Source organism: Ciona robusta, chromosome 7 (assembly GCF_009617815.1).
Source record: "Ciona robusta chromosome 7, ASM961781v2".
In the NCBI taxonomy this organism is placed as follows: domain Eukaryota; kingdom Metazoa; phylum Chordata; class Ascidiacea; order Phlebobranchia; family Cionidae; genus Ciona; species Ciona robusta.
Genome location: NC_143241.1, coordinates 918,895 through 942,980, shown reverse-complemented (window position 1 = coordinate 942,980; position 24,086 = coordinate 918,895). Strand labels below are relative to the sequence as shown.

Below are 24,086 nucleotides of genomic sequence, written 5' to 3'. Positions count from 1 at the left end.
ACATAATATCTAAATATGCTGATCGTGTTTTAAACAATTACCAACGGTCAATGGAAGTCATGGGTTCTTTGTTTACTACTAAACGGGGCGAGAAAACAGAGGTAAAAGGTGTCCCATCTTCCCCCACCCTACTGTATATACAAATGAAAACATCTTACTCCAACCTGTTATAATATACCTGAACTTTATTGTATATATTGCGACAACTCGCATGAGCAACACCGGCATATATTATAATATTATAACATGTGTTGTTTAGAGGTTTCACACAATACTCTTATTATTTTATGAACATAAACGCTTATGTTGTTTCCCTGTTGCAATTTTAATGCAAAACTATTTAGGATTTCTTGCGCAATAAATGAGTTCCATTCTACGGACAGACAACCCAGTTAACGTTATATGACATTTCTATGAATAAGTACATTATTTATCGGACCATTTCAATACAAACATAGCAGCTTTTATGAATGATAAGAATTTCATCTCAAACTTTCCGGTTTAAAAACTACAAGTCTTGAGTGATGTAAAAAATCAGAATGAAATCTGACTTGTTTGTATTAAAGCCCCGTGTTTCATGTGAATAAGATATCGGATAATAATTTCACAATCATCAAAGTGTGTCGTTTAAGTAATATACATATTGAACGTGGATATATTGGGAGCTGTTTATACGAAGCTTTACTTTGCCAAGTTTCGCAGGTAGTTGTACAGCATAAGGAAATATCTTCTTAGTGTGCTGACCAGTGAGCTAATGGCGGCTGAGGTTGCTGTTGTGGCTTCTCGGGTCGCTGTTGTGGCTTCTTGGGTTGTTGTTGTTGTTGTTGTTGTTGTTGTTGTTGTTTCAGTGGTCGTTATAACAGTCGGACCGCAACAAAACCGAACTTTATAGTTTGAGCAGAGACTCCCGGAGTTTTGTAAATCATTCCTGCATGCAAGACCGAACTGTGGTTCCACACGAAGTCTGTTGCCCCCTGTTACATAAGGCATACTGGTGTGGTTGACTTGTGCTTGTATGGCTGTCGGGTTCGAACATAAACCCGGGTTGCTTTGCCGAATACGCACAAGTGTTTCGTCGTCACCTGCAGCAGTAGTCCCATCATCAAACCATTGCGACCATTGATGAGTTGATTGAGGGCAACTTCCAACAACGTCTGTAGGAAAAATAATTATTGTACGACGAAAATATGGCAACTACCATGTGTACAAGTTAAAGTAGTCAATGAATAAATGAATCTAACTTCTTTAACCTCGCGTCGGGGCAACCACAGTCGTATAACACTAGTGTTATGTTTCATACAATTTGTGCCCGCTTACGAGTTACCACGTATGGTAACTTTGTGGGTGATTATTTTTTTACTTTTATTAACGCATGGTGAACAACTTGGATTAGTGACCACTGGGTTGGAGCAATTGCCGTTAAGTGTACCCAAGGAAGCACACGCCCACAACGTTAGCAATATCGATACCTAAACCCGTAAACTCTGGGGTAACATTTGGTCGTCTCGCCATAACAACCTCACCCTATGTTTAAACATTAGCAAATTTCAAATACCTGAGCAACAAAACCGGACTTTGAAATCGTTGCAACGGATATTTATTTGATCGCTGTTTCTGCATTGAAGGCCAAACGTTGGCGAGATTTTGACTATGTTGCCCGATGATTGGTAAGGTTTCCCTGCTGTTGTTTCAGCTCCAATAGCCACAGGTGTTTCACATATTCTACCAGGATATGAAACGCGTAGCTGCTCAAGCACCTCACTGTCTCCATAAGCACTTGTGTTTGAATGATCAAAGAAAGGAGACCATCCATATCTTAGAGGGCATCGGCCGACACCAGCTGGAAAATATAAGTAACCACATTTATTGATAAATGTTACGATTAAATATGGAGTATATTCTAATGTGAAAATTATACGTTTCTGTATTTTTACCTAAAATTTGTAAATACACTAATTTTAAAGCCGTGAAAAATGCCATTATTTTGTTGACTTTGGTGATGTCAAAATAGGAAGATCTACTTTGTAGCGGTCAAATTCATGGCTAACAAGTTTGCTTCATGCAGGAACAAACAACAAAAATCAGGACTGCACATTTTAAATGCGTGCAGGTTTCATAACTTATGAAAATATTATTTTGTTTCAATTTATCACAAGCCATAAATGCAAATGGGATTTTATATTTTCAACTTTGAATGGCGGTTTCGAATAAAGTTCGGCCGAATGTTAATACGCAGTAAAATATACCATAAAAAACAATCACCCACAAAGTTAGATACGTGGTAACTCGTAAACAGGCACCAGGTGTATGAAACAGAACACCCGTGTTATAACGACCGCCGTTGCAACGCGAGGATAAATAGGTTCTTGGACAAGTAGAATAAACACTGAGGTTCATCACAACAACGATGTGGAAAACACGTAATCTATCCAGTGAGGTTTCATAAGTCGGGCGTGTTGGAACCAGTGAGGATTAAGTGAAGAATTAACGTTTGCCAGTAATAACAATAATAAGAATAAACCAAATCCAGACCAAATCCAGGTGTTTCAAAATCGTGTTTTAACAAATAACAACGTTATTTTATAGTCGCGAGGATACGGTTATATGTTTCTGTAAATGTTTTTTTGTTTACTGTCAAAGGAACGAATAAATAAGAATAAAAACATGCCCCATATCACCCCACTTTACTAAACTTGTTTAAAGTTGTAGGCAACATAAACAAATCAAACGCATGGGTTTTAAGACAAAACAACATTTGTGATAAAAACCAAAGCAGATATAGTAGGGGTAAGATGGGATACACGTGGTCCCAAAACTGTCAAAAAATGTTTATTGTTTAGAACACGATCAGGAAATATGGAAATTAGGTTTCACGCTGTACTTTATACATTCATGAATATATATTAGGGTTTGGTAGAATAACAGGTTTAAGATGTGTAGAAACTAACAACGCTAAAAGCACGAAATAGATATTTCGGCGAAACCAAATTATCAGGTTCGTTTAAGTATGCTACTTGTGCCAGACTATAATGCGTAAGAGTTATTTGGCTGTCGCGGTTAAATTAAATCTCCGCACGAACCACTGGAAACTTATATTTAAATCTGCTTACTCACGTGAGCAACAGTACCGTACACGATAATCTTTGCATCTTCCATCGGTTTGTTCGTTGTTGTAACAAATTAATCCAAGGTTTGGACTTATTTGAATGTTCTGGTTCGCTTTTCCATACGGCAGATCACCTGCGTTATGTATTTTATAAACTGCGGTAACTTAACCTTAAGCTATAAATGTCGGCACGCATACGTGTAATGGCGTGATTGGTGTATGTAACTTATTTTTGTCCTACCATGGCCTCACATGGCAGAGCAATGACAGTCGTTATCATACGGATGTTCTGTTTCATACACCCCGTGCCAGAGTTACCACGTATGTAACTTTGTGGTGGATTTAAGTATGGCTAGAAAACTCTAAGCCAGAGGCATCTCGTTATAACTTTGTTACGGCTAATCGCGTCTAGTAGAAGGCATACATTGGGTACAGAGTGGGGGAAGATGGGACACCTTTTCTCATTACTTTTAGTAATAAACAAAGAACATTCAATAGATTATAAAACCGTATCCTAACGACTTCCACAGACCGTAGTTAATTGTTTAAAAGACGATCAGAATATTTGGATATTATGTGTTAAAGGTGTCCCATCTCCCCCCACCCGACTATATAATAAATCTCTTGTAATAAACCCACAGTTACCTTGCACAACTCTGGCTTGAATCCCTGTTGGTGTTTCACAAACCATGGTTCGCTGCCGAAGTAGAACTGTCCGTAATAACTCCTTGTCTCCATCGTCGCTGTCGGGATCGTCAGTGTTATACCATTTGGTCCAGAAGAAGTTGCCACGACACGCACCAACAATATCACCGCCTACAAGTTTTAACAGATGCAACATTTAATGTTATAAAGATATGGATGTGGGATATTATGTTTGTTTTATTTTAATTGAATTCCCAACCAAAACATAACCTAACGTTTTTTGATATCTTCGAAAACAGTTTTAGAAATTCATATTATTCAAACAGCGACGAAAAAGGAGTTAGCAACAAAACAACAATCGTTAGGAACAAATTGCTTAATCATCGTGTTTACCATCAGCGTAACGTGCATTCACTCGTTGGACCGGGAATTTAACAGTAGAGAGGTCACGTGTTTGTTGTGAGAAATGTTGAGCCCAACATTCTGACGCAGGTACATTCCGTGGTCGGTATGTCTCGCACTCGCTGAAGTAAAACATAGGTAATAACTTAATTGAACGTTGTGAGAAATCATTAAACGTTGACAAATTAAAAATTAGGTTATCTCGTTTCAGTCTTAAAAATACTTCGGAAATAATTTAATTCTAAACAGCATGGTTTAGTTGGAGCGTTATTATTTATATCTAAATAAGTAAGACTCCAAGAAGTGAAGATATAGTTAGTTGGGGTATGATGGTTCGTGTTTTAATTACCTTTTGTCGTTTTATTTGGTGGTAAACAAAGTAGAGTTACAGAATTAAATTTGGGATTTAGGTGCTAACAGTATCCCATCTTACCCCACAGAACAAAATATGCGCTAACTTTAAAACGTTGGTTTGGGTACCAGCATATATCTTTGTTTATGTTTTCAATTATCAAGCCAGACCAATATTCGTGTGATTGCAAAACGAAAAGTATCAGCAAACATCTTACGAGCATGAAGTGTTGTTTCTTAGAAACTGAGAGACCGAGTAAAGATCAAAGTTCTCGTTTGGTGGGAGATCGGTTCGACTGTCGGGTGGAACTTGCAATGCGAGACCATTCTCGTAGTTGGTGGAGTTAACCACGGGACATACAGGGGGCGATGTGGGAAGAAATGTCGGTGTAACACCTGATTGACGACGTTTGCGACCGCCTGATTTCAATACCAGAGTCGCTGGAGCTACACCTGTTCAAACGTATATACGTTTAGCTCTTACTAAATGAAGGATGTTTACATTGAATTATTCGTTTGTGGCAGGAATACGAAAGTCATAACAGGTGTTCTGTTTCATACACCTCGTCTTCGCTTACCAGTTACCACATATGTAACTTAGTGTGATGATGGTTCTGTATGGTTGGCAATTTGGACATAAGCAATTGCTGTTGTCCAAGGACACGCCGATGGATCAGCGGCAGTGTTATTATTTTGGCTAAATAGCTTTGGTTTCACCCAAACCACTATAAACAGTATTAGCTTTTATAATATTTATTATAATATACAACATTATTTGTTTTTAAAAAAAATTAAATTAAAACCTTAAGTAATAAAAGAAATAATAAAGTTTAATTAAGTTTTGCTTTCACCTGACTTTGCAGTTTCTCTTTGATATTCATAGATACAAGTTTTGACTGTTGTTGCAACTGGGTCGTGGAAGAAACTATTTACTTTGCTGATCCAGCACTCGGTTTCTTGGGTATTGGTGCTTGAACTGCGTGTAGAAAAATAAAGAATATAAACAAGTCAACCGTTATTGTTTTAACAACTGCAGTTTTGTGGATATATTCTGTCTTTACGTTTTAAACTATTTTTAATATTTGCTGCCGTATTCGAAAAGACAAGAAAGGTATTTTTATAAACATACTATTTATATTTTTATAATATGAAAATATTTACTCTTTGCAGTGTTTGTTCTCTGTGTAAAAGAACCAGTTCGAATCAGCTATCGTCCATGCTGTTGCGCTGTACCAATCGTTTGTACTTGCCGCACTCGTTCGCTTCATGCAGTTGGTAAACCATATTATAAGACTCGTTGAATCATATAATGCTACATCTGTCGATCGCTTCTTTCGACCAGGTGTTTTGTATTCCCCATAATGGCAACCTACGTATGGTAGGGTGGGGTAAGATGGGACATGTTTTAAATACCTTTTATCGTTTCATTTATTTGTAAACAAAGAATATTTATAGAGTAATATACCCGTGTCTCCATGACTCTAAAGAACGTTGTTAATTGACATTTAGGTGTCAACACCTATCTTACCGTACTATCTTATACTGAAATTGCAAAACTGAAGTTCTAAAACACAATATTATAGATAGTTATGCAAAACTGGACGTTTCACTCACAATAACCACATACCTTGAACGGAGTTAAAGCAGATAACCGAAACACATATGAGCTTAAATACAAAGCTGTACATTATATTGGACGCAGCAATCTGAAATACAATAAACAATACAATAAATTCACACAATTGCATTAGTTTGAACTAAAACTGCTGATAGCATTTTATATTTTAGTTTCCGAAATCTGTGTAACATCTATCTGATCTGAAACCAACATTGTGTATAAGATAACTCACGCTGTCTCTGTTCTAATGTAGACGTCTAGCCAGAATGATTGCTAATATTCCCTAAGGACATGACCGCAACTTTACCAGAAAAATAGCGTTTTATTTTATTATTATCTCGGCTTCATCTTCTTATCGGAATTAAAATCTTTTTTTGATGTGTCGGAAAAAAGTTATGTTTGATTTATAAAATTGGCTTTTATTTATTAATAGCTAACGTCAGCGTTTATTGCGAAACAAAATATAGTTCGATTTCTAAATATACATTATGTACAACCAGATTCGCGAGTTCTAGTTAAGAATAATCCGGTTTCTCGGCTTAGGTTTTAATACACGTCATAATGTAGCACACCCTACATTGGGGATTTAAAACAAGTTTATTTTAACACAAGGAAACAAAGCTACGATAAATAGGCGTTATTAATTATATATACCAACGTGATTCATAAAGATAACATGAATGTTTTTAAATTTATCTTTTCCATTACAAAAACAAAGGTTGTAGTTAATTAGCATAGCGAAGAGAAACAAAACGACAGTCGCTATGACAACTTTAGATAAATAAATGAACATTGGTTAACAAAGTGGTTCTAAAACTATGTAAGAAGCAATTCTCATGAAACACACGCTTATTATAAAGATGACGTGGAGCAAATCTTTTAAAGGAATTACGTATGCAACAATTAATTAGGCACCATGGTACGGTGGTTGCCGCGTCTGCCTGTAACCCAGAAATAAGGGATCGAGTCTCGTCGCTGCTCCCACCATCGTGGGTGTATGTTTCCATGGGCAAAATACTTCGGCAATTGCTTCAACCCAGTGGGCACTATTGGACTGGTCAACTTTTTTACAGAAAAGCAGTTATCCACAAAGTTAAATACGTGGTAACTCGTAAACACGCACCAGGTGTACGAAACAGAACATCCGTGTTATAATAACTGTCAATACCCCGCCATGCGAGGATAAATAAGTTACATACATGTAACAACCACAGCCAATATAAAACTTCCATGTGAATAAATTCACTTTATTGAATATTGAAAATCAAATGCAAAACATACGAAATTAAAGAGATTTATTTGAAGAAATGTTCGAAAATACAGATTGTCGTTGAAAAAATTGAAAGGCAAGAAATAATGTACAAACAAAACGACGACTGCAGGCTTCATTTACATTCAAGCGGATATTGCATTAAGTGATAACAGGCACTAGATATTGACCTTGATTATTATGAAACATATTTATTGTTCAGCAGATTGATTTTATACAGAATCCAACAACTGTCGTAAAAACAGTATGTTCTCCATGTGTGTTTATATAACTTGACACACACTGTAACTTTTGGTGTAAAATGATGCAATGGGCATATTTCAAATAAATTAAAAAACAATTTTAACACTTTACCATAAGATAGAAGTTGTGTGATGTCATAATAATGACATCAGGCAGCGAACACATGCACAAATATAACACTGCTTATGATGGGTGAAAAGATTTATGGAAAATATAGAAAAGTAATCAAGTTTACCAAGCTTCTGTGTATGTGACGTCGTACTTCACATAAGATGGGAGCGAACCTTTCAAAGTAGTAAACACGGGGAGACTTAATTTCGTGCTGTTCATATTTAAGTACTTCAGATGGCTCATAACTGTAACCATAACAACATTAAATTATTTCTAAGCTAATATATTTGTAACTGAATGAAGTAAATATAACACTATTTTCCAAAATCATATTACTTAAAAGCATTAACCAATTTTTTTATTCCCACAAACTATTAGAATAGTTTTTTTTTTTTAAATTTTTTTTTTTTATAGTTTTAATGAAAATCAACTCTTGTTAATCACTCTGAGAACTACAGAAAAGCACAATATAAATAGTTTTGTTACACTAGTAGGGTATTTAATATAACATTGATGCAGAAAGTTACATGTAATAGAAAATCTCCAGTAGAAAGCAGGCATGATCAACTTTGAATAAGCTACGACGCGAGTTTAGGTTTATAAATTTGTGCCACATATTTTACTCACCACATAAGTGTTGTATGCCATCATCAGTAACATTAGTTTCACACAAGTTTAATGACTCCAAGTTAAGACTACTGTCACACAATCCCTTCAAGTCTTTATCATTGAACTAAATTAAAGAGTGAAACAACATTAAATAACACCCACCACCATAGAATAATGGTTATGGGGGTTGCCTGGAGGTTATGGATTCAATGCTCATTGCTGCTAACAATGACAGCACCGGTCTTCTTCGCACACCCTACTTTAAATACTATGTATGTAAAGTTTGGTGTTTTGTTTCTATAATGTTACAAACAATTTAGGCAACCCATTAGTAACCACTGCAATTTAAGAGAACTGCACAAGGATTCAGCATGTGATGTAAACTGTGCAATATTGCAAGGAATGAAACAATAAAGTAAGCAAGCAAGTACTAACATCTGTGAATCTGAGGTTTAGATGTTTGAGATTCTTAAGTCGTGATAATGTTGAAGCAATGCCGGCTGTGGGGCGAGTGAAGGATAAATCAAGTTCACGTAAATTACCCCACGAACCTGTGCCGAGCAAAACTTGCAAATCGACGATCTGGGGAAGTAAATTTCAATGATCATGACATCAAGTAAGTGGGAGGGACTTCAACGTATGGTTTGTGTTACAAAACGTCATTATTAATAATTGATGAAGCTTGGTTTGTTTCCTGTGCTTGATGGCATCCACTGATCTTGTTTAAAGAAGTCATTGAAATATTCGCAATGCATTGAAGTTAAAACAATGCACCTTACGTGTGTTACGCACATGTAATTACAATATTTGTATAAATTTAAAATATTTAATATTTACACCAAAGATTTCTTGAGTTTATTAACATTTTACGTTACTGTTTTTGGTTAATCGAAGCGTTATCACAGCTTAACGTTTCACTCTTCTATTTTCCGTATTAGTTTTAACTTTTTTTATACTGTATTCAGATTGTTATGTTTTGTTACAAAAACTTAACACAGCAATCACACAATTAAACAATAACAATGATTAAAATTAAGTTTTAATGCATTTGTTCGCTAGCATGTTAGTAGCAATATCTGCACAACTACGATGAAAATACTCACAGTTGAATTTGGTGCAAGTTTAAAATACGTTGGTCCTTCCATGGTGTGAATGACATCTCTATGTGAACATAATTCAGTGTACATCTTATTGCCACTAGCAGTGCACAAGAGCGTGGAAACTATTTGTAATTGCTTCTGTTCATCAGGTATTATATCTAACTCCAAAAATTCACCCAACAACTGGAAACGGTCGACAAATTGAAACACAAATATTGTTCATGAAAAAATTAAGCAGTTGCAACAATGGTTTGCGGCAGAAAAAATGCTGTGGCACCAACCGCTTGCAACAATGTTAAAGTTGTTTAATGCTCTCGAGTATGAATTTAATAACAGGCAGCAAAAAACACAGGGGAGGCAGGGAAAGTTAGAAACACATTCCTATGAAACAAAGCTAGCTCTGTAGTTGTAATGTTTACTGATTAATGCCGCGTAGAAAACTCAGAGTAAGCTCGCCCACCGTGCCACCCCAGGTTTGGTGCCTATGGATATACATATAATATAATGGATATGATATAAATACCTGGATCATTATTTCACTTTCTCTCACAGCAAGTGTAATAATAGCTTGTAGTTGGGAGTTGGCAAGCATGGTGAGAAACTTCTTACGTTTGCCTGATTGCACACCAGGTAGAAGCAACGCTGTCACCTGATAACAGTTGAATATTAATTAACCTTTTCCTGTTTGTGCAACAGATGTTATCCTAATAACTATACTCTTGTTCCATGCCATATACTGTTATACTTGATTCCATTAATTATAACCAATATATTTGATGAATTAAAACTGATCTAGTGCTCATAAAGGTAAACGATTTTTGCCACGAAATAACAGTCAGAATTAAGTTCTATGACAAAATAGAATGAGAATGATGATGCCATCCACATAAATGACATAAGTAATCAGACTAGATGTTGGGGTAATGGGGTAAATTTGGCCAAAATCCTCTTCAATTATCTCACCCACACGAGATTAGTGTATGTGATGCCATTTTAGGCGAAACATTTATATCTTATACACAATTGGTTGGAATTAAATTTTGTCGGTTACGTAATTTGGAGCATTGGATGTTTTTTTCTACGAGAATGATCCAACTTCATGAGATCTTGATCAGGGCTATGATGAATTCATCATAGTTATATTGGTTGGTTTATTTAATGCTCACCATTGATGAAAATAGTTTTCCGTTGTCCTCACATAATGGCGAGTTCAAGCTGTACAGTTGTAACCAGCCATCTTTACCCTCACGTGAATGCTGGAGTGTTTTGATCACATAATCACGTGAATCCTGAGTTATTCGTTCAACAAGGGGGTACATGGCTCTGTGGGTGAAAACTGGTGGTTATCAGGTGTGAATATTTACAAAGGGGATCCAACTACATTATATAACACTTATGACGTGTGAAAAACTCATATGCAATGAAGCTTGGTTGTTCCATGCCGTATTTCATACAAAATCCCCTTAATACATGGCTGATAGTCATAGACGATTGTTGACTCAAGACAAAAGCACCAGTGTCGTCATAAAAAATAACAATAACTAGTCGGAAACGGTTTAAATAGAAAAATGTAAACATTAAGCTGAGTGAAGACCCAGACATGCATTGTGTGTTTATAATATACAAACAACTTGTAAAATACACTATGTGCATGCTATGACGCAGTTGTTGGTCAACTATAGTAGGATATGGCATGTCTAACATTGACGTAAATGAAGTCTATATATAGAACAGTTTCCTTCCTAGTCACTGAGAATATTCATCACATATTTACCACATGTCTAACTAGTAAATGGATAATGGATATATTCGATGTAAGCATGATATTGATCATAATTAACTTAAGAAACTATGACCACCTATTGAATAAAGAACTAGATAACGCGACTGCATTTTCAACAAACATATATATATATATATATATATTTCATTTTTTTCCCAAAAAAGAACTTATACCCAAACGTGTTACATTTTTACCATCATTTAATACAAATAACATCACAAGTAATAATTAAGTACATGTTGTGTAAACACTTGTTAGAATGACAGCTTACCTTAAGAATTCCTTGTTGTTGAGTGCTCTGTGGAAAAAAATAAATAGTTTAAATGAAATTTAATTTATTCAGAATAAAGAAGAAATAAAAGTTATATGCGAGTTATATACATAAATGTTTTACTAAATAAACCACAAAACATGATTGAAACTCAACGTACAATCACAAGGGTTTTTTAAACGATGAAATGAAATGTGATATAGTTTTTAACATATTTTAAATTCAACTTAGACCCCTATTTAAAATAATAAATAAACATTATCAACAAATTAAACAAAAGTGGAAACAATCGTGCAGATATTATTTGAAGTATATAAAGTAAAGGTATGTACTTACTCATCAGGGAAAGGTAAAGGTTGCAACAATCCAGCAACATTTGGCCCCCAATCATCTATTTGTAATCTAAGGGAATAAACATGATATCTTAAATATATTTTCCTCAATATATCTGTAATCATATGTTTGCACCAAACTTTTAAATGCAGAAGAGGCAGGAGTAGTTAGACACGATTCCTATAAAAACGAATCTAACTCAATGGCCTTAATGTTTACTGATTTTAGAAAGTTCAGGGTTGCCCTGACCACCCTGCCACCCCAGGTTTGGTGCCTATGATCAGCATAATATAATAACTAACTTTATTTTAAGGTTTATTACAACTAATAAAACCTGAACCTAATTTAACTTTAACAAGAAGTGAAATTGATTAAAAAAAGAAAAATTTTCCAAAATATTAAAATCTATTTTTTTGTGCGAACCTATGCAAAAATTGAAAATTTATATACAGACAGTTTGATTAAACTACCAGTGAGAGAAGAGTAAAGTTATTAAATCCATTTTTGTTGCAAAGTGCATGTTTGCCACTTACAAAAAAAGGTTAAACCACAAAGTTATTTACGTGGCAACTCGGGCACAAGGTGAATTAAGCAGGCACGAGGGGGATGAAACAAAACACCTGTGTTACAATGACTGCCGCTGCCCTGTTACGAGGTAATGAATAAATTACGTTCATTGATTTATTTGTATTTGTTCCACTTTGTACTTAAGTCCAAGATTGGTTGATCACTCATTTGAAATAGCCAGCACAAGTAATGACTCACATTTTATCCATGACGAACACGAATAGTTTCATTGTCTCAATATTAAACACAGATGTTGTTTCCTCTAAACATTTGTTCAACTTCTGTTTGCTGTGGGATTCTTTCAGGTTCATGTCTATGTTTTATTACACATTAACAAATCAACACAAAAGTTAGAAGCAATTGTAATTAATACAATATATATATTTAAGTTCAAAATTAACAAGGACATTTTCATTGGTTGGCCAAAAATATGGAATTTGTTTCTGTTTTTTTTTTAAATTAATAGATACTTTATTAGTATTAGATCCGCAAATTTAGATAAAACCATATAATGAACAACAACAAATTTACAATAACAATTTCCCAATAAATTGTATAATATAAAAGATATATATTTCGCCTAAATGACATCATCAGCCTTTTTTTTAAAATAGAATCAAATACTCATTATATTACATTGAACCATTAACGTGAATCATAAAATGGGAAAATTACCTAAAGTTGAATTCTCAGTGTTGATTGTTTTGACATCGTCGGCTACTTTCCCTTCTTGTAAACTATTCTTCATATACTTGGTGGACAATGTTTTTTGGTTGTTTAAAATATAAACTGATTGTAAATCATGAGAAACAACGGCTGGGTGAAGATTTGAGACTTTTGTTCCTTTTTTATTCCTAGACATCAAAAGTTGTGTTACACTGGTAACTTACGAATTTTTAATTTAAAATATGAAACAAATTGTTTATTACTAAATTGTAAAAAATATACATGTTAACAATTTTTAACTAAATAGAAAATGCAAGACATGATTGGACCTCAATGTTGGGCCAGGAGATTTTAACTGAATGATGAAATATGTAAAATTTTACCTTTTTCTTTCTATCTCACTACCAAAACAGTGGTATATCGCCGATAGACAAACAGACACCAAGTTGCTAAGAATCCGTGGGTGAGGACACTGGCTTAATGGGCCATGAACTCGATGTAAAAACTTTTCAATGGCTTCACTTGGATTGTTCTGACAGTTAAGAGCTTGTATGTATTCGATGACAAACAATCTCAAGAAAGATGATTTACCAAAGTTCTGTGAAACAAGTGCACGATTACAACATGTGGCAACACCAATTGTTCAAACCTTACAGCTAAAATCAATGAAGTCCAAAAACAATTAATGAAACCAAAAAAAACAGCTACAAAGTTAACCTACTATAAAAACCTTCGCAAAAACCTCTGGTTTTTGACCAGATTCAAATACGACAGATTATTATTTAACCCAAGACATTTAGAATGAAAATCATAAATATGGCTATGCGATGTCATATAACTGGATAAATAAGCCAGTTGGTTATTGCCATAACTTAGGTTTAAGATTCGAATTGTGGGGAAGATGAATAAACATTTGTTAACTAGGTAGAACTTTATAAATAATAAAGTTGCAAACACACAACACTGACCACATTCTCCTTCAGTATTCGATGAACTATCTGCGTGAAAGTGTCGAGCACGATTAAGGAGCGTGGGGCGTTACGGCAATGCTGAGGAAACATATTGGGGAAAATCATAGATATAACATTAATGACTTATAATATATTACTGCTGGGTAAGATGGGAAACCGATAAAAATCAAATCCTATATTTCCTCATTGTGTTATTTACTAAATTTGTTTACTACTAAATATGGCGATAAAACAAAGGAAAAACTTGTCCCAACCCACCCTATTAACTTTTGTTTTCTACTTTTTTAATGCTAAATAATGTAAACAAATGTGTTTTTATTATGCATAGGTGACGTACTAACTCCTACACGGGACCTTGGATGAAAACTGCAATTAATTATTCATGAAACATGAAAACATAACCTTTGACGGTATCTTACAAAGTACATCTTACCCGAATGCCATGTATTTCACACTACATAAGATATATTATTTACAACTTTTTAAAAGTTTACAGTGTTTTAAATTTTAAGATTTTTGAGGTGATCTAACAAAATACTTACTTTTATAAAAAAGTCACAAATCTCGTGCGTTGGTTGATTGTTTTCAACTAATGGGGCGAGTGCCTGGAGTTTGGGGGGTTTACTTATAAATAAACTACTAAACATATAAAACTTATGATATAACACTTTTCAAGTTTAGCATTATCTAAGTTAAAATCAAAACAACTTTTGAGTTGGATTTTGAATAAATGAAACTGAGCCAGTAGGGATTCCAAAATTTACTTTTACCAATATTTTTGTCTTTGTTTATTAACCACTAACTACTTTTATAGATCACTACTCACTACAGTGGACATGGACGAACAAATTCAACCACTGACATTTTATTTAACTGTTGCACAAAAGTGGGAGGAAGTCTATTGGACTTAAACCTGGTTTAATGGTTCAAAAATCAAAATCCCTGATTCCTAAAAATTACAAAAATAAATTTAAAACACAAATTATATTTTTCTTACCGTGATAAGATCTTCATGCGATATATTGCTCAACGAAGCGGATTTCTATCAAATATAAAAGTTGCTGATATTTCGTTTCATTATTACAAACACAAAAATTAAATTCAGCTAACAATAATGCCAAACTTTTAACAATATTTTATACATTTCGATAAAATATGAATATCTTTATGCAGTAATTGATTTAGGGATTCTCGATCCCGTTTAAAAATGCAAAAAAAACAATATTTATATACGTATTTAATTATATATATAAACATAAAATTTGTTTTTTCTTTTAAACATCCCAGCGACCCCACCCATGGCACACATATTTTTCTGGGCTTATATATCACATATATATTATATATATATATATACATGTAATATGTTATATTTTTTTTGCCACTGAAAATCCCCATCTATATTTTTCTGGCTTTCCTACTGTAGGTAAATGAAATTTTACTCATTCCACCGATTATTATTGTTCATACCATGCCTATTAAAACCTAACCAACACCAACAAACATTTATTTTAAACAACTATCTTATAAAATACACCATCAATAGGAATTTGTATCAACTACAACTATCAAGATACAACTTGTGGTACGTTCCCATTCCTGTTGTTAAGGGAAGCTTCCTTAATATAACTTTAAACATAAAATATACCTATTTTTAACTCATTGTTAATTCATTGCTCTTTTTATTACCACAAGCTTTGTAACTAAATAAATACCATAAAAACAAAACAGGATTTTGATGAGAATAATTCAGCTGTCTTACCTTGGATAACAGTTGGGAAACAATGTTAAGAACTGGAAGATAAGTGTCCGATATATAGAGATGGGAGTTAACTGCTAATGCCACAAGTAACTAGACAACGATGAAGAAAACATGAATTTTAGGTTCAGGTTTAATACAAACATGACAACATATATATGATTTTTATCTTAAATGTTTCTTTTAAAAACATCTTCGAAATGTTCGAGATGAAAATATTACATCTTACATACATATATTATGGGTTGAAGTATTTGTGCATAAACATTATATAGTTGTACAAATTCAAATCAAATTATTGTGTATTTTATTTTACCCATACCTTCAGATCTTGAACTAATGTGGCCGATGTTGCGTTTAAAAGAATTCCTCTGTATTGCTCTAATGTAACCTGAGATTAAATGTATTTGGTCAACTAGGGGATTTCACAACCCCACAGTTAAAAAAAATTAAAAGTAATTATATATATTTAATTTATATATATAAATAAAATATATATGTATTTTTTGGCAAGGGGAAATTAAAATGTATTTAATTAAAAAGTGCCGTTGCGATAATTCATTCTTTCTTCAAGGAGGTTTAATCATTTGTACGTCAATCAAGGTGTAAAACGAGGTCGGTTATTAAATAATATTTATTGTGTATTTGATTACCTTCCATTGCAAAGAATGAAACCATTGATCCCTTTGATGGCTGTTCGATGCCTGAATAATTACATGGCTCGTAAAAACGTTAATACAATACTATGCATCATAAGAAATAATCATGTTAAAAATGTAAAAAAATACCAAAACCTGAATCAGGATTTGGTGCTAGAAAACGTAACAGTAACAACAGACACATGTCAAGTTCAAATAATTGCAAAGGCGAATATAAGAGACATAGTACGCCTCAATGGTATGATCAGTCTCTTATTTAAATACAATTTAAAACAAAACACGCACAACAACACGCACAACAATTTTTGTTCTGCAAATACCCAATATATATTTTATTGCTAAACTTAAAAAAATCATTTTTTTAAAATAAACTAAAGAACAAACCTGTAACAAATAATTTCCTTTATCAGTTTCTAATTTAACACAGTTAAGAGCTTTGTTGTGAGCGATTACTCTCTTGATTTTCGAATATGGGATTGGTGTTTTAAACCAACCATTTGAAACCTTTGAAAAAAAAGCAGATTGAGATTTTTAATTCAAGTGTGTTTGGTGAACATAACATGAATTATTCTTCACTCAGGCACAAATAGACAGGTTGATAATCAAATTATGTTTTAAAGTAGAAACAAAACAAACAAAATATAGAAACATGTCAACAGACTAACAGTAACCAGCCAGTGGGTTTGAGGGGTGAAACCCTCCCTTTTTTAAAAAAAACAAAAGTTGTAAATTGAAATCGACCCCTATTTTTTTAATTAAAACCCTAACAAAACAGATTAACAGAACACCCGTGTTATAACAACTGTCATTGCCCACTACGCAAAATTAAGCAAGTTACATTCATCATACACCAATAAATCAAACTTACAACTTGAGTTTTAATCTCATTTTCATCCAGACATATTGTATGTGTCTCCCATGAATGCGATGTTTTAGTTTGGTGAATAATCTTCTCCATGATATTGGAAGTGGAAAGATCAAAGTAGAAGTTACATCGCAAACTTCCTTCTGTTATTAAGTTGAACTTCTGTCCATCGTTGCTGTTTGAACGAGTGAGGATATTTGATGCACTCACCGTTCGTTTGAACTTTTCAGTTCCTGTATAATGAATATTAAAAGTTAAAAGAAGTTTCAGATAAAGGTTTGAATTTTTTAACCAAAGCATATAAGATCTTTGTGGCTTGTGAGGGTATGTGTCCTTGGTAGGGATGTGCCGAGCCGAGCCCGAACTCAAAAGCTCGTGCCCGAGCGTCTCCTTTTTTGACGCTCGGCGCTCGGCTGAAAACTGGGCCGAGCGCCGAGCCTTTTGCTATAATGTTGCACGCGAGAGCGAAAAATATTAAAAATAAAAAAAAGTGAAGCTACTACGAGGAGATAACGAGACTAGTCAGCGTAGCTTTCTCTTTAATTATTTTTCGTTCGTTGTGAATTTGCTCTCTCGCAAGTAACGAATCGCAACGTCAGCGAATTTGCCCATATCGAATTACAGCCGTTGTCGAATTACACGAGCGCCCAATGTTTTCGTATCACATTTTAAAGGGCCTAAACACACCCCAAATGTACTTCGCTTAAATCGATAGAGTGTGTTTTTCTAATTCCAACGACACCTTACTTGTTTTAATCGGTTCTGTATAACCAAAGATATTCCAGCTCAAACACCGTGAAATTCAAAAAAATGATTTGAAAGTTGCGTGGCAAAAAAAATTGAGAAGTGTACTACACACGTGACAAACACGTCACAAAAGTGTTGAAGCGTGGCCGCTCTCATTCAGAAAGGCGAGAGGCAGTGTTTTCAGCGAAAAACGAGAGAACAAAAAAAAAAACGCAAAAAGCACAAAAAAACGCAGGTTTCGCTTTTACGAATGAATCAGTCACGTGACTAGTACGTTCCTACGTCACAATCACGGAGCTCGTAATAAAAAAAAGATAGCGCTAGAGATCACTGTTTGAGGACTAATATCTCCGCCTATACTGGACCAATTTTAATAAGCAAAGTATTTTTGGAATCAATAAAACGGTCGCTTTATGAATTTACCATAAAAAATAAAAGTGACATGGGGTGTGTTTAGGCCCTTTAAATAAAAGCCAAAAACTCTTAAACTTTTTTATAATGAAATAATATAAATTGCTGCAACCACGGTTTTGCAACCACAGAGTTTTGCAACCTCTAAGCCACCTTTACCGCAGACACGTACGCAGCCAGAAAGTGCTAAGACGCACACACACGCGTTGCATTCAATATAACATTCCTTCGCTTGGAATTAGAACAATTTTTCATTCAATTGTTACGTCACGTGTCCTATCGCAACGTAACTATTAATTATGACGTTTTATAATATAACAATTGGGAGGAATGTGCCCACTGCCCAAGTTGGGCAGCCCAACCAACCACGAGATCAAAACATCGTGTATCAGCGTCACATTTTTAAACTCTGCGCCGGCGTATGAAATGAAGGAAGACGCATGCGGTAGCATACATTCCACACGTAACAAACGAAGCAATCGTTGTGAATTTATTCTCGTGAAAAATGACGTAATGAAACTCTGGTTCTCGTGCGGCGCCATCAAACGATGTTTTTTGGCTTCTGTCCAAGCTCGACCGGGACGATACTTTGTAATATCATATTACAATTTATGTTGGTTCCAATTTACTGATAGCGTCGCTCCTCGCTCTTATATTTGCACCAATTAAAATTAACATAATCGCGATTTACCTGCATTAAACTAATCATCAGAAACAAAAATTATACACAAACTACAGATCGTATGGAAGCGAATAAAACACGATTGTTTTCCAACAATCTCGTTTGTGATGTAACGATCGTAAAGGTTTATTCTGACGTAAATAACCGTTACATTATCCAAGATGAACTTGCGTAGAAACTTGCTAATTGTGCCACTGGCTGTAACAGTTATAAATAATTGTTTAATTAAATATTATTTGTATGAATTTTACATTTTGCAACAGTAGGAATTATGAAAAGCGAGACGCGTCTTTAACCGCAAACCACGTGTTCTGTATTATTTTGATTAGCGGCGCTTTTCGGCTGAATAGGAACGCATTCTCGTACGCCTTTCTCCTTGATGACGTCATAGGTGCTCGGGCTCGGGCTCGTGCCGAGCTTTTCGTTGAAGCTCGGCGCTCGGCGAACCCGAGCTTTTCAACTTCAGCACATCCCTAGTCCTTGGGCAAGACACCAAACAAGAATTACTCCAACCCAGTGGTCACTAATGTGGATTTTTAATCAGAGCTGCATCAAGCGTACATAAACGTGAAATCACCCACATAGTCACTAAGTCACATGTGGCAGTTTAACCAAGCAGGTGGTGACGGGATAAATATGTTAAACATTTATTCAACAACACAAACGTCTACTTTTATCTGAAATAACCAGAGGCTGTTTTACTAAGAGTTTTCCATTTTATCGATCCTAATATCGAGATATTATAATATTTAACCTGTTGCAAACTAACTTATGTTATTGCAACCAAGAAATAATGGTTCAAAATAAAAAAGTAAACTTATTGAACAACTTGATTGAAACAATCAACTTCATGAAAACCGAAGCATATAATGGTTGGTTAAATAATGGTGTTAATGGTGACGTTTGTACGTATTTATAAGACGCCCAATGTAGGTAACTACATAACTCTCAAAGATAATTAAACCTTATCAGTAAATATCAACCAAACAATGTCAGATACATGTGCTGGACAGGTACATTATGTTTTTGTATTAACAAGTAAGATAGACAACACACTGTACCTTCAAAATACTGGCGAGTGTTACTATTTATTTCATCATCATAATAAACTGACGACAATGACGAAACCTTTCTTATATCATAATTCACTTTAGACGACATAAAACTATTGTACAATCTTTTTAATTTAGACATATTTTGACTGTGAAACAAACTGTTAGCAAACAACAGAGCTGTTGTATAGAATGGTAGAGTGAAAATAAATATACCAAGAAAAAAGACGAGGTTAAACTAAAGTATAATCAGTTCCAAGTAATAGAATACAGGACCTAAATTTAAAGCACAACCTACCTCAGATAAACAGGAACTGAATATAAACTGCAACCTGCTACTGGTAGGCAATTACATTAGTATTAGTGTATACATTTAGCTGTTAACTCAATACGGCAACATGTTTACGTATGCTGAATCATGAAAAATTGATGACGTTAACCCGAGAACTGAGAATAGATTTGTTAATAGTAACCTATTAACCATTTCAATCTCAATAATATAATATTTTTATGTCCACTAAACAAAGGATTTGCAATCAGAGGTTCAGAAATAAATTCAAACAATGCAAAGGGAGCACGGTTACACTTTGATTGAATTATTAATACTTAACAGTTTATGCGCTGAACAATGAGAATATGTATTAATTACTCTTCATATCTTATATTAACAAACAATCTCAATACAGTGTTGGTAAGTTTGTGTAGTGGCAGCACACTGCTATTAACATAGTAGGGTTAACTTACAACAAAATTTCAAGGTGAACACTCACGTTGCTTCATGCAATACAAATATCACAAATGCTATACAGCATAGATGGTCATGGATGCCAATCCTGGGTATGCGGCATACCCATTTTCTTAACCATTTTCTTAGAACGCGTCTCATTCTAATCACTAAAGCAGAAGAGTAATACTTTGCATTCAGGCGCGTACGAAGTATTTATTGCAAAACTTGATCACATACGTAAAGACAAATATCCAACTTGTTTTTAAGCAGCTGCAGGCCAAATAATCAAGGGAACAATCACTATTAGGAAGCAAATAACCAACATGTAAATTGCTATTATGTCGTAATCAGTTCAGTTGCCAGGTCGAACAATCACTATTATGATGCAATGAATTCACATGTGAATCCCCACTATTACGTAACAAACATGCTGCTTATGAAAACACACGCAACTGTAAGCAGAGTTTGTGCTGCGAATTCCCACCGAAAAAAATATGCATACACCGTGCATATACAAATATACGACGTCATAATCAACGCCAAGGTGCACCCTGCATACCCCAGATATTTAGAAAATCAGAGCGCCTGCGTATTTTTGGTCTAAAGACAATAGTTAGAACAAGCAGAATTCTGTAACCAATTTTGTTTATATATGTTATTGTTACACTTATATGAACAATACACACTGCTAATACCCTCAAAACTTTGGGGCCAGTTTGTGATAAAATTCGTAATATAATTTTGTCAACTAAAGAAACAAACAACCAAGACAAGTAAATTTTAAAAAATGAGATGAGTTAGATGTGGCATGTGGAAGTAGGCCAGCTTATTAGTGAGCTTACCAAGAGTTTTACGCCTTCCCAAATTTTAAAAATAAACATATTACAAGTATTACCCATAAAAAAATGTTTATTATTTATGAAGGGTTATGAAAACAGCAGGAGTGAAAAGTCGTCGAGTTGATTGAAGTTCTAACAAAAAAACCTTTGTGGTTCATGGAAAGTAAGAAAGAGAAACCAATGGGCTTATAAAACTTTATAGTACTAGAGTAGTAAATTAAGTTAAGGTTTGATGTTAGAGGTATGCGGGTATTGAAGTAAGGGTCTTGGTTAAGTAATTACATGACGTGTATAAATAAGATTTATCACTGACATATTTAAAACAAATGAAATTTGTAAACCAACCTTTTTCAGGAGATCGAACTTTTAAACTCTGTGCTAAACGTTTTTCACGGGAAACTGGCATTTTCACAGTTATTTTAACAATCTAAGCGATGTAATCCATATCATTATTTTTTTATTAAATAAAGTCACCAAGGTAGCTTTAGTAAATAGTGTACCAAACATTACTACTGAACATACATTTTTGGGAACATCTTGGCCCTTGCAATCATTTTCCACAACAGTAATTTTAATATTTTATGTCGAAAAATCAATTTTAAATAATGCTTATTGCTAAAACACAACCTCATTTATTGTTTTGTGTGCATAGATCAAACACATACTTAACGCCCTGCTATACAATGGTTTACAGCGTGTTGCAACTCGACGTTACGATTCATCTAATGGGACCGAAATCTATTGGAATCGTGAACTGTTTTTATAAATAGAGACCACCTATTGGTCAAGATTAGTAAGTATAATCTGGGATAAGATGAGACATATTTTCATTGGGTTTTTGACCATTTGGTAAAGACAGAGAATATTTACAGAATTATACAACCATATCCTCAGTCAACCCTAAAGGAGCGTTGTCAACTGTTAAAACACGATCAGGAAATATGGGAATTAGGTGTTAACAGCATCCCATCTTACCCCACAGCACTAAAAGTTAGAACAGTACATAAAGATAGGAAAAATCCGATATTCATTTTTGTTAAACGGTAAAGCATACAAAAAGGTTAAGAACCGCTAATTTAGAAGCCCCAACAAGTCTATAACTTCTCGCTGTCTCTTTAAGTTTTCTACCAAAATTAGTAGCAAAATTTCATTTATTTAAGACGCGTTAAATAGCAAAGGCAGAAATCCACAGGTTCATATAAAAGGGTTGGCGTGCGGTGTTTTCTACAAAACACTGGGGGCCGGAATTAGACAATTAAAATAGTCTTGTCTTACAAAGTATCCCATCTTGCCCCACTCCATTTACTATATATATGCTAAGCGAAAATATCTTAGCTTTAAGCAACCAAACGGCACAATAAGTATCGTTGTGCCATCTTACCCCACCTATTGGCCACCGTACCAGCTGGTACGTGGTAGTGGTAAATTTGCGCCTAGTCTGTTATTGTGGGGCTGAAATATACACACAGTACAACTGCTTGATGAAAAATTATCCAAAAGGGCGAAAATAATCAATAAATGATCCGCGCTGTGACAAATACGAACCAACAATAAAGATATACTCAAATACCTTCGAGTGATTTTCAACACAGAGGTAACGCTGGTCGTGTCTTCCTTATAATCGAGGCTAAATATACCAAAAGGAATTAGAATTAAACCCTACGAGACTTAACGTCGATCTACTGCGTCAGGAGACTCGTATGTCGTTGCTGTGATTTATTTGTTTGGACTGATATATTTTTATACTGAAGCAAATGTTACGTTTTTTTATATACACAGCATATTTTTTATTTTAATTGTACAATGAATGAGAAAAGTGTGGCATGTAAGCCATCCTGTTTGAGAAATGTGTTAGTTTATAATAATCTAAAATAAGTTTGTTGGTAGTACTTGATTATTGTAGGCTACAAATAACATACTCAACTCAGTTCTGCTGACTTTAAATCAAAAACTAACGTTTTAACGCGTGAACGTCGTTGTCTGAAACGTTTTCAACGAAGGGTCGTGATATATTTGGACCGGGTGGTCATATTAGCGTCGCGGCGCATGCGCAATAGCACCCGGTACAAATATATCGATCGGAACGAATATATCACGACACCTTAACAAATCGAAGCAGAACAACTCCTGAGCGACATCTAGTGAGGCCACCAACTTTGATCGCTCAGGTCAATCTAATTGCTTCATTGGTTTAATATAAAAAGCTAATATAAACCATGGAAGCGTGGTGCTTCCTTGCGGCATGCAATGTAGGTTGTTCAAGTACATTTAAGAACTTTCCACGTAATAAAACAAGACG

At 34.5% G+C, this 24,086-nt stretch overlaps 2 protein-coding genes across 4 annotated transcripts; both read right to left on the bottom strand.

Moving 5' to 3' along the window:
* Positions 1–293: 293 nt before the first annotated feature.
* On the bottom strand, positions 294–6,290 carry LOC149733287 (mucin-5AC-like). Its single transcript, XM_089881026.1, has 9 exons — positions 6,132–6,290; positions 5,666–5,873; positions 5,356–5,480; positions 4,723–4,957; positions 4,145–4,275; positions 3,752–3,922; positions 3,115–3,240; positions 1,556–1,840; positions 294–1,154 (listed from the first exon to the last, which is right to left on the bottom strand). The coding sequence occupies exons 1-9, from the start codon at positions 6,250–6,252 to the stop codon at positions 682–684; spliced, it is 1,875 nt and encodes a 624-aa protein (XP_089737152.1). The 5' UTR covers positions 6,253–6,290; the 3' UTR covers positions 294–681.
* Positions 6,291–7,342: 1,052 nt separating this feature from the next.
* On the bottom strand, positions 7,343–22,289 carry LOC149733286 (C-Maf-inducing protein-like). 3 transcript variants are annotated; one of them, XM_089881018.1, is made up of 20 exons: positions 22,133–22,289; positions 17,333–17,562; positions 16,849–16,968; positions 16,459–16,509; positions 16,128–16,196; positions 15,809–15,898; positions 15,044–15,088; positions 14,589–14,651; positions 14,044–14,124; positions 13,459–13,673; positions 13,085–13,263; positions 12,608–12,722; positions 11,846–11,911; positions 11,510–11,536; positions 10,622–10,778; positions 9,979–10,104; positions 9,459–9,638; positions 8,791–8,937; positions 8,374–8,479; positions 7,343–7,991 (listed from the first exon to the last, which is right to left on the bottom strand). In XM_089881018.1, the coding sequence occupies exons 1-20, from the start codon at positions 22,191–22,193 to the stop codon at positions 7,867–7,869; spliced, it is 2,253 nt and encodes a 750-aa protein (XP_089737144.1). In that variant the 5' UTR covers positions 22,194–22,289; the 3' UTR covers positions 7,343–7,866. The 3 variants fall into 3 exon arrangements, with proteins under 3 accessions (XP_089737144.1, XP_089737143.1, XP_089737145.1); XM_089881017.1 differs by lacking the exon at positions 22,133–22,289 and adding an exon at positions 20,231–20,604; XM_089881019.1 differs by lacking the exons at positions 14,044–14,124; positions 22,133–22,289 and adding an exon at positions 20,231–20,656.
* Positions 22,290–24,086: the final 1,797 nt, after the last annotated feature.

Excerpts from the sequence above, each read along its gene's own strand:
- LOC149733287 (XM_089881026.1), bottom strand. The coding sequence starts at position 6,252 with ATGCAATTGTGTGAATTTATTGTATTGTTTATTGTATTTCAGATTGCT. Across the intron at positions 4,276-4,722 it reads AGAAACAACACTTCATGCTC|CGAGTGCGAGACATACCGAC; the intron begins GTAAGATGTTTG and ends GTTTTACTTCAG. Across the intron at positions 3,241-3,751 it reads TCAAGCCAGAGTTGTGCAAG|GTGATCTGCCGTATGGAAAA; the intron begins GTAACTGTGGGT and ends TACATAACGCAG.
- LOC149733286 (XM_089881017.1), bottom strand. The coding sequence starts at position 20,363 with ATGTCTAAATTAAAAAGATTGTACAATAGTTTTATGTCGTCTAAAGTG. Across the intron at positions 12,723-13,084 it reads CACTGAGAATTCAACTTTAG|ACATGAACCTGAAAGAATCC; the intron begins GTAATTTTCCCA and ends AATAAAACATAG. Across the intron at positions 10,105-10,621 it reads GAAAACTATTTTCATCAATG|GTGACAGCGTTGCTTCTACC; the intron begins GTGAGCATTAAA and ends AACTGTTATCAG.